General features: G+C 34.1%; 2 protein-coding genes across 3 annotated transcripts; one reads left to right on the top strand and one right to left on the bottom strand.

The window, feature by feature from the left end:
- The first annotated feature begins 322 nt into the window (after positions 1–322).
- On the top strand, positions 323–2254 carry LOC108227615 (cytochrome b5-like). 2 transcript variants are annotated; one of them, XM_017402859.2, is made up of 4 exons: positions 323–482; positions 575–695; positions 1721–1787; positions 1877–2254. In XM_017402859.2, exons 2-4 carry the CDS (start codon positions 603–605, stop codon positions 2119–2121), a joined length of 405 nt encoding a protein of 134 aa, XP_017258348.1. In that variant the 5' UTR covers positions 323–482; positions 575–602; the 3' UTR covers positions 2122–2254. The 2 variants fall into 2 exon arrangements, with proteins under 2 accessions (XP_017258348.1, XP_017258347.1); XM_017402858.2 differs by having other exon boundaries at positions 324–482; positions 589–695.
- Positions 2255–2747: 493 nt separating this feature from the next.
- Positions 2748–4826, bottom strand: LOC108227614 (cytochrome P450 78A6). The gene is made up of 2 exons (XM_017402857.2): positions 3786–4826; positions 2748–3523 (listed from the first exon to the last, which is right to left on the bottom strand). The coding sequence occupies exons 1-2, from the start codon at positions 4755–4757 to the stop codon at positions 2894–2896; spliced, it is 1602 nt and encodes a 533-aa protein (XP_017258346.1). The 5' UTR covers positions 4758–4826; the 3' UTR covers positions 2748–2893.
- Positions 4827–10812: the final 5986 nt, after the last annotated feature.

Below are 10812 nucleotides of genomic sequence, written 5' to 3'. Positions count from 1 at the left end.
TTTCATCCTTTTCACACTATTTTAACTCCACCATCTCTCTTTTATATTAAAATCAATGAGTTCCACCACTTTACCCACTTTTCTTTCTCTTTTCCACTATTTTATATATTATTTTCTCTCTTTTTTGTCTTACTGCCTAGGTAAAAATAAAGTTTTAGTAATAAAGTTTATAAGTTGGGTAAAGTCAACAGCAAGTCGTGAATAAAACAGGTAAAAGTGCAGCCCGCCAGCCAGCCCCGCCCGCCACAATAACAAGGAGATTGTCCACGTGGGTGTACAAATTTGACCACCTAACAGTCAGTCAAGTCGGACTTGTTTTAAAGAAACAAATTGTAAGCTCTGTAGTGATGTTGTGTGCAAGCACAATATAATTGTGGTTTCATAGTTCATACAATTTCACCAACTACTAGAATTATTCATTCCACAGACTTTTAGCAGCTCCTTTCTTCTCCTGACCCCCTTCATCTCCAACTAAAGAAGAGGTACTTTTTTGCTTCGTTTCGGAATTCTGATCGCATCCGGTGCATATTTTCTTTCTGTGATCATATTATTAAGTTTGTTTTGACACGCTTAGTTTTTTGGGAGCAGGAGAAGGGGAAGATATGAGTTCGACTACAGAAGCTAAACTTCTAACTTATCAAGATATCTCAACCCACAACAACAAGTCTGATTGCTGGCTTATTATCTCCAACAAGGTTGTTTATCGCTTGACTCATATTTATCTCTGTGTTTATTCATATCAATGTGATTCTTTTCTTCATATATATTTTGTTTGCACTGCCATACACCCATACTAGACCGTCAATCTATGCAAGAACTTTTCAGCCTTTCATACTAAAATCTGCAATGCATTACTTTGAGCATGTTTGGCCGTCTTAAATGACGAAAATAATGTCTTATTTCGGGAAAAAAAAAATTCACCTTTACGTAGTAACTCCCTCCGTCGCAAAATACATATCGCTTTAAGGAAAAAAAATTATCACAAAATACTTGTCCCTCTACCTTTTCAAAATAATTACTTGAATATTTTTTCTTTGAATATCATTGAAATTCAATTTTCAATGTTCGACTAATATACATATACACACAACTCAATTTAATTTACTATTGATACTTATACCTCTACCTTTTCAAAACAATTACTTGAATATTTTCGTCTTAAATGACGAAAATAATGACTTATTTTAGAAAAAAAAATTCACCTTTACATAATACTCTCTCCGTCCCAAAATACATGTCGCTTTTGGAAAATTTACACATCTTAGGAAAATGGTAGTTGAGCATTTAATTTTCTTTTCTATCCTTGACATGTGTGATAAATTAAATTGAGTTGCGTGTGTATATTAGTCAAACATTAGAAATTGAATTTCAATGATATTCAAAGAAAAAATATTCAAACAATTGCTTTGAAAAGGAAGAGGGACAAGTATTTTGGAACAAATATTTTTTCCAAAAGAAACATGTATTTTTGGACGAAAGAAATAATTTTTTTAGCATCAAGTATTTAATGGATATTTGGATCGTCAATATTTTTTCAGAAATAAGTGACTTATTTAGTAATAGATATATCTTATCGCTCTGAGATTGTCGGGATATGTACTTCTTTAAGCATATGTGTACTTGTCTGTTATAATTTTGATTCGGGCTCTCTGTTTTTACATGAATGGTAAGCTCTATTTATTCCAGCTGATTAAATGTATGGAAATATGGGATACTGCAGGTGTATGATGTGACCCCGTTTCTCTATGAGCATCCTGGCGGTGAGGATATCATACTCAAAGCAACTGGTAAGACACTTGGCTCGTTGTTGATGAAGCTCAATTTACATCATTTAAATGATGCTAAATGGAATGAAACTTTGTGGAACTATTTGTAGGAAGAGATGCCACTGAAGATTATAACGGTGTTAACCATAGTGGGGAGGCAACAGGCATTTTGCAAAAGTACTATGTTGGTGACCTTGACACCTCCTCTCTTCCTGCGAAAAAACAGTACAATCCAATTTCAGTAGTAGCAAAACAAATATCTACGTCGAAGTCTGTGGGTATCTTTCGCGTTTTGCTTCCTCTGTTGATCATTGCATTAGCTTACGGTATATTTCAAATCTACAAAAAGGATTAGGCTTGCAAGGCTCTATTAGAGAACCTGCTCTTGTTGGACTCCTGATTTGTATCTGCTGGCTTCAAGGCTCTTGTACTACTGATTTTCTTGTTAATAACCTGTTTAAAAATTTAAATTCCAATTTTTTTCCCCAGTTTGTGATTTTCTTCTGCCTTTGTTGAGAACGAGTTTATCTAAAACCACTCCAAATGGAGCTTTGATGTCATGTTGAGAACGAGTCCACCTAAAACTCTAAGGTTGTTTTCACTTCATGGAATGGAATGAGGGGAGAATGGAATGAAAAAAATTATATAAAAATTTTAAGGAGAAAGAAGAAAGTATGAGATAATGATGACAAAATACGAATATAGTAGTTAATTTGTTTGTGAGAAAGATTGTGAAGAAACATGATGTTCAAATGGAATGAGCATTCCTTCCAAAACATGTGGGTTAGAGTTATAGTTAAAATAGTAAAGTTGAAATGATTAAAGGAATGAAAATTATATACATTTTCTTTGATCAACATCATTTTAGAGTACAAAATTCATTCCATTCACTCCAAGTGAACACAACCTAAGGTATTAGAGAATGGTCAAATGGATCTTTAAGTTATATTTTAATAGTCATACCGGATATCATGGTCGAGATTGGACAAAAATAATTAACATATTACGGTTTCTGTATTTACTACTACAACATGATCAAAACAAAGATACAAATGAAGATCCAGAGTCTAACATAGAAGGCAGAACTAAAAGAACAAGTTTAGTGTAGGAACTCAAATTAAGACACACTAGACATAGTTTGCGCGCCTCGGCTCCACTCTAGCAACCAGTGGTTTAGCCATCTCACACGATAGTTTCAGCACCTCAGACATATCCACGCCCGAATCTGAAGCCTGAGACCACTCAAACTCCTGCATCAGGGTGGCCACCCAGAAGGTCACTGTGGCCAACCCCAGAGCCTTCCCCGGGCACGCCCGTCTCCCGGATCCGAACGGTGCCAGTCGCAGGTCGGATCCCATAACCGAGAACTCCACATCAGGGGATCCGCAGTCCAGGAACCTCTCGGGCTTAAAACTCAGCGGGTCCTCCCAGACATGAGGGTCCCTTGTGATGGCCCACATGTTAACCATAGCAGTGGTCCCTGCCGGAACATGATGCCCATCAACAATCGTATCTGTGATCGCCAGGCGGGCCCATGAGAGAAGCGGGCCCGGAGGGTGTAGCCTAAGCACCTCCTTCACTACAGCTGGAAGATACACCATGGAGGAGAGGTCAGCCTCGGTCACGGATCGTGACCTTCTCGTTATCATGTCGAGTTCATCATGTACTTTTGATTGAATGTCTGCATGAATCACCATCCGCGCTAGCACCCACTCGATCAAAACTGCCACAGTATCCGTGCCTCTAAATATCATTTCCTGTATATTAACAATACAAAACTCAACGTTTAGCGGAAAAAAACAAGAAAAAAAAGCTCTAATATCTGAGTATAGTAAAACTTCTATAAATTAATAATGTCGGGACCTTTAAATTTTCTATAAATTAGATATGTACAGTCCCTATTATGTTAGGACCAAAATCTGTACTTCAAATATTAATTTTTCATGAATTATTAATTAATCGAGATTTTAGTGTAGCAACTAATGTGATTCTATGATGGTAGAATGCAAGGTTAGTTACCCATAAGACAGCAACCATGTCATCTTCCGACAACTTTTCACGGCCTTGTAGAGATAGCAGAACGTCTACAAAGTCACAGCCGGTGTTCTTCTCGCGGTGTTGTGATATAATCCGACGGACAAAGCAATCAACCTTAGGCACGAGAGAGGAACACCTAGCCCGAATATGCTGCAGGTCGAATTCGGATAACCAGGGGAGGTGATCAGCCCAATTAAGCATGCCCAAGAGCTCATACCCTTCATCAACCAGCTTCCTTAACTCTGCTTCCTCTGAATCAAGCCCATAAGTTTTTCCAAAAACAGAGGCCATCATGTTACTTAAAGCAGCCTTTCTCAATCCATCTCGAACCGTAACCACCTTGTCTGCTTGGCTTCTAAACATATTAACCATCTGATGAGCAAGATCAAACCTCTGGCTTCCAAAGGCCTTGATTTGCTTGGGACAGAACAAATGGTTCGCCGCGATTCTCCTCAAACTTGTCCAGTAAACCCCGTGAGGAGCGAAGCCAATAGCTCTGTTGAACATCAACATGTAAGCTGATTCCTTCACAGGCCGGTCAGCAAACACAGAGCTATTCAAAATCTCTTTGGCTACATCAGGATTCGATGTGATGATCACCCTTGTTTCCCCCAAGCTAAAAGCCATGAGACTGGTGGCTCCACAGGCTTTAGCCATGGCAGACAGCTTGTGGTGGGCTAATCCGGTCATTAAACTCATGCTTCCAATGACCGGAAAGCCTTTCGGGCCAGGTATCACCCGGCCCGAAGAACACGAGCCATGATTAGTCCTTTTCTCGACCCATTTGTGTTTCCCCCAGGCAGGGCCTCCAGGGTGAGCCCAGTGAATAAGGGTGATCACAAGCCAAGCCAAAGCGGAAGCTGATACAAGAACCAAGAAATTGATGATACTAGTATAAGATTTATATTTAGAAGCTAGAGCAAAAACCCAGAGGCTTTCGATATTGCTGCTCATTGATACTTGGCTATGGAATGAGTTGTATGGTTTGGTTAGAAATGTTGGTAGGATTTGAGTGAGGAGTTGTGAATTGTGATGGGCTATTTGTAGGGCGGGAGTGAGTGGTCGAAAATAACGGTTAGTTAACTGAATTTACTGATCGAGGTTGATACGAGAGCATATTCTGGGTTAAATTTTAAATTATTGTTTGGGTTTTCGGATATAGAGCTTCACGTAGAAAAAAGGAATTCACTGGGACAATAAGTTTATAATTTTTGCATGCCTAAATACTGGCAAGTACCGGTAAATTTGGTTATATTCGAAATTTGTGGAATATAGAGAAACACGCGCGTGGTCTTGCTGATGAAGATGCATCCTGATTAAGGTGCATTGCACTAGTATATCATATCAGAATATGGTTACTTTTAGATGTCGGGATGTATAAAAAGGAAATAAAGATACAGATATTACATATGAAGTTTCATGTTTTTTCCATATCAGACTTGTTTCTCCTTTCTCAAATTTATTTGGGTGATTATCAATTTAATTGGACTAAAATTTGCTAGAGAAACTTGATTCAACACTTAGAAATATAAATTGGTTAATTATTGATTATTGGGTTTGTCTGGTGTGTCAACGAGTACATGCTAAGTATTTTTACAATTTTCTTTTTCCAGAATTAAAACATTTATGTTATATTTTTTATTTAGAAAAAAAAAATTACAAAAATATTAATATTTGTTATACGGTCCAAGCAATTAAAGTTATGTGTAAAAAGTCAAACGTCATATATAATGGATCAGATGGAGTAAGAGTTAATTAAAATGAGTCAAACTTATGATTTTTCTAATACGTATAGATTATATCTTTTTTGACAAATATGGCTTATAGTTTTACTTGGGACGACAAACGATAAGCTCTTTACCACTGAGCTATCTAACCGTGCTCGTATGGATCATTTCTTTAATTCCAAATTAGATGATTCTTTCGGAAAAAAACTTTGTCCGAAAATAGTAAAGCCTCTCTTTTCAATGCATATATATCAACAGTCTTCCGTTCTTCCATTTTCTTATTTATCATTTCTAATATACTACCATTTTGTTAATATTATAGAAAGTCAACATAATAAATATAAACAGATGCGGAAAAAAGAATAATCATTTAATACATAAATGAGTAAAATGCTCATTTAAATTGGGATGGAGGGAGTTTTCGGAGAGGTTAATAGAATGGGATAAATATCAAGTTGGGGAGTCGTTTCGTCCAAATGTATCAATTGAGTGACTGATTCCTAAATTGACTCAAATAAGCCACTCATTAGAAAAATTTGTATCAAAAATATCACTCTATCATTAGTCGAAATTTTGAAAGTATTATATATTGAGTTTCGCACATTCTTTATGAATGGTATTACATCTAAAGAAAGATTCCGAGTTCTAGTATTTTAGATAATATTTTAAGATTTTTAAAAATTTATCTCCTATTTATTTTTATTTAAACCAAATAAAACAATCAAAAAATTAAAAATAAATAGTTGATAAAATTTTAAAAATCTAAAAATATTAGCAAAAATAGTAGGACTCAGAATCTTTCATTTGGATGTAATACCATTCATAAAAAATGTGCGGAACTCAATATATAATATTTTCAAAATTTCGACTAACGATAAAGTGATATTTTTGATACAAATTATTCTAATGAGTGTCTCATTTGAGTCAATTTGGGAATCAGTCACTCAATTGATACATTTGGACGAAACGAGTCACCAACTTGATATTTATCCCTTAATAGAATACACCTCAGACAGAGCGAGGTGACAGTCCGCGTCGACGGTGATTGACGGCGTCTGTGAGATGCGGCGTGGTATTTATCAGTTCTGGAGGTGAGGTTGAATGTTTAGCAAAAATGTTGAACGGTGATGATGTGGTGAAAGCAGCTGTGTAAACAGAGAAAAGAAGTCCACGTGTTCGCCCCTTCATTGAGATGAACACGTCTTGCATTCCACACTGTCTTCACTTTTGTTAGGATTGAACATTTTTTTTTTTGACATGTATGTCTTCAACATACATTAGAACATCTCCAATAGATTCTTAAAACATCTCCAAGAACCTCTTAGTTGGCTCTTAAATATAATATAAACAATGTGGCTTTTAGTAATTTAGTACAAATTTAAAAGCGTAAACTCTAACAATACTCTCTATATTTCTTCTCTATCTCATATTTTATTAATATTGGGCTCCACTATAAAACAAAACGAGAGGGAAAGGTGGAGATGAATGGAAGTGAAGGAATTTTTTATTGTGCAAAATTAAGTTAAGAGCTATGTGGTGGCTCTTAACTTTGAGGAGAGAGGAGAGAGAAATAAGTGGCTCTTAGTGATTTGAGAAACCACTAAGAGTGTTTTGGAGCAAGTTTTTCCTCATCCTCCTCAAATCTCAAGTTAAGAGCCTAATTGAATAGTCTCTTGGAGATGCTCTTAAATTGAAATTTGAGGAGAGAGAAAGAAATTTTTGCTCCAAGAGACTCTTAGTATCTCTAAATATCACTAAGAGTCTCTTGGATCTCTCTCCTCTTTTCTCAAAGTTAAGAGCCATTACAAAGTTCTTAACTTATTTTTTACAATAAAATATCCATTTCCTCCAATTACATTTGAGTTTGTGTCATATACAAGTCCAAACAAGAATAAAATATTAACTTAAGAGCAAATATAAAGAATATTATTAGAGTTGAGACTCTTAAATTTGTATTAACTTACTAGGAGTCTAATATTTTATATTGGGGGCGTTTGGCTGAATTTAAAATAAGTGTTTCTTGCTTAAAGTAAAGAAGTGAAGTAGAAGTGAGAAGCAAGTTAAGACTTATAAGTGATTAAAGTGTTTGGGAAAAAAGTAGAAGTCGTGAAACAAAAGCTAGCATTCCTAGCTTTTTATAAGTGATTCTTGACTTTTTACACAAACAGTACAAATAAGTGTTTTTAACTTATAAACCCAGAAGTCGGGCTTCTAAACCCGGCCAAACACATGTTTATAATTAAGAATGTGTAAGGAGACTATTGGAGATGCTCTTTAGTAATCATCACTCGGCCATTCAAAAAGTTGTGTTCGTCATATTTTATACATGTAAGAGATCTCTGATGATAAAAATTCGTAGTTAAAATTATGTATGTGGTGTCTATTTGACATCTGCACTCTACATGTTACTTTCAAAGATCATGTAAAAAATTTAAAACTCTAACCCTCTTTTCTCTTAACGAAAATATAATGAATCATGTTTGGTTGATTATATTTGTTGATCTAAAAATGATTTTAAATATAAATTTACATAATTATGAATATATATATGAGTTAAGTTCTATGGAGTACAAAAAAAATTGAAGTATTGGAGTACAAAGTTTGATAAAATGTAATTTAGTCATCTAAATTTCAATTTTTTTTGTCCAATAATATTTATAAATATTTGACAACCTGCACATCATCTTCTGCAACATAAACATCATGCTCAAATGGTAGAATAATTACTTTTATAAATCATAGGAATCTATGTTCTACAATATAACTAATAAGCAGAACAATAATCTTAATACTTGTTAAAGTTGAAAGATATTAATGATTAATTGACAATTATGTGCAAGACAACTTATAAATGATAGATTATATCAAAATTTGGATAATCAAAAATATTATATAGGATCAAACTAAAAAATTATGATTTGTACTCCAATACTCCAATATTTTTATGTACTCCATAGAACTTAACTCTATATATATATATATATAATTGCATTTGAGTAATCATTGATCTTTTGTCAAAAAATTTACATAACCAATTTAATCAACGAAAAGCGTACATATTCACACGACTTGTTTGTCAAACTCGTTTAGTAAATTGACCAAAAAAGTGAAGGAGCCCTCAGCTCTGCTCCTCCATCGTAATAATCAGACTCATCACTTTAGTTTTTACTACAAAAAACCAGATGGAAGCAAAACTGACAATAAAATTTTACTCCTATGTATACAAGGACGAAAAAGAGAGCCGGTCTAGCTACCGTAAACATAAAGCTGATGATAAAGTACAACACTTTTTACAAAGAAAAAGACCCTTCAATGATAAATTACTACATAATCAAAAGCTGCATGTCAGTTTTGAAAATTAAAGTGATCCCTGTTCGTTGATGCTCTGATGCATATATCTAGGAGCTGGGTACAAATTCACGGATCTTGTAGAAATATACTCCCTATGTCCCCCTCATTTGTTTACAGTTTTTTCACACTGCTCGACACGCATTTTAAGACGCATATAAAACATAGTTTTATAGGTTATTTTTAATTTTTTTCTTTTTTGTATAAAAATTTTAACATCAAATTTTTATTCAGAAGAAAAAAAAGTTCAAAATAATTTATCGAACTACGTTTTATGAGAGCATTAGAATGCGTGCCGAGCCCCCGTCCCCCAATGTAAACAAATGAGGGGGACGGAGGGAGTATGAATTTGTGAAATATGTATTATATAGAAAATGTGCATGATGGTCGATTTTTGAAAGCTGATTTTTTCAATTTTTTTATAATGGATTGATATCGTGCAATGGAAAATCAGATATTATGTTTTTTCGCACTTTCTTACATGGACAAAGACTGACCCCTGCAATCTGCACTCTTGTAAGGCAGTACTTGCTTTCCCTACTTTATGCTTATCCTTAGTTTATATCGGTGCAATTCGATCTATAAAGAATTTTTAGTATTGGATTTATATTAAAATTTAATATATTTTTTTATTAGATTAAGGAATTAAGATAATGTTTATATTGTTGTATATATTCGGAACATTCTAAACATATGAAATCAAATAAGTGACTGATTACGTTCAATAAAATTGGATTTTATCAAAATTTATGAATAAAATAACAAATTTTAGTAATCATATTGAAGGTCAAAATGAACTCTATCATCCTATGTTACTATTTGTTTTTTAATTTGGATAATTTCAATTCTCAATTCTACAAAATGGTCAAATTAATTTTTTTGATAAATAATTCAAATAAAATTTGTAATGAGTGGCCTATTTGAATTCTTTAGGGGAATTATTTTGTATACTGTTTTTTCAATCTTATTTTCAAAAATAGTACCTTCTCCAATCTTATTTTCAAAAATACTACCTTCTCTAAAATATTTTCAAAAATACTACCTTTTTGAAAATATTTTCCGAAAATACGGTGGTTGCATATGGTTGTATTCAGTTGCATATGGTTGTATTCAGTTGATTCTATTGCAATCTAATGGCCCCGCCAGTGGCACACCATACATCCGTTGTAACTTACAGTTTTCAGTTGCATGTAGTTGCATATGAGGTTGCATTTAGTTGCATATGAGGTTGCATTCAGTTGATTCTATTGCAATCTAATGGCCCCACCAGGGGCACCCATACATCAGTTGCAACTTACAGTTTTCAGTTGCATTTAATTGCATATGAGGTTGCATGCAACCTCATATGCAACCTCATATGCAACGGAAAACTGTAAGTTGCAACTGATGTATGGGTGCCCCTGGCGGGGCCATTAGATTACAATAGAATCAACTGAATACAACCTCATATGCAACTGAATTCCTGATTTCAAGTTCCACTTTTCAAATGTCAAATGACATTTGAAAACTGTAACTTGAAATTAGGATTTGTAATTGCATGGTTGCATATGCAACCACAGTATTTTTGAAAATATTTTAGAATAGGTAGTATTTTTGAAAATAAGATTGGAGAAGATGGTATTTTTGAAAATAAGATTGAAAACGTGGTTATGAATAAAAAAAGCCCAATTTTTTAAACACAGCCAATCACCTACTCAATATTTAACCTGATCTAGATGATATATCAAAAATTCATCTTTTTAAATCTATTTGATCTTAACTAAACTATATCTCTTTAATCCATTTAATTTAAATATATATTTTGAAATGCATGAATGATGTATAAATTAGTATTTTATTCAAAGAATAATGGAGCACAACTGCACAAGATATGCATCCTTCGAGTGGCCGTGCAGGATATGCCAAACCCACTTGTCACAAATAAATAATTGTAC

Source organism: Daucus carota, chromosome 6 (assembly GCF_001625215.2).
Source record: "Daucus carota subsp. sativus chromosome 6, DH1 v3.0, whole genome shotgun sequence".
Lineage (NCBI taxonomy): Eukaryota > Viridiplantae > Streptophyta > Magnoliopsida > Apiales > Apiaceae > Daucus > Daucus carota.
This window is presented reverse-complemented; position numbering and strand designations above follow the sequence as displayed.

Excerpts from the sequence above, each read along its gene's own strand:
- LOC108227615 (XM_017402859.2), top strand. The coding sequence starts at position 603 with ATGAGTTCGACTACAGAAGCTAAACTTCTAACTTATCAAGATATCTCA. Across the intron at positions 696-1,720 it reads GGCTTATTATCTCCAACAAG|GTGTATGATGTGACCCCGTT; the intron begins GTTGTTTATCGC and ends GGGATACTGCAG. Across the intron at positions 1,788-1,876 it reads TATCATACTCAAAGCAACTG|GAAGAGATGCCACTGAAGAT; the intron begins GTAAGACACTTG and ends AACTATTTGTAG.
- LOC108227614 (XM_017402857.2), bottom strand. The coding sequence starts at position 4,757 with ATGAGCAGCAATATCGAAAGCCTCTGGGTTTTTGCTCTAGCTTCTAAA. Across the intron at positions 3,524-3,785 it reads ACATGGTTGCTGTCTTATGG|GAAATGATATTTAGAGGCAC; the intron begins GTAACTAACCTT and ends GTTAATATACAG.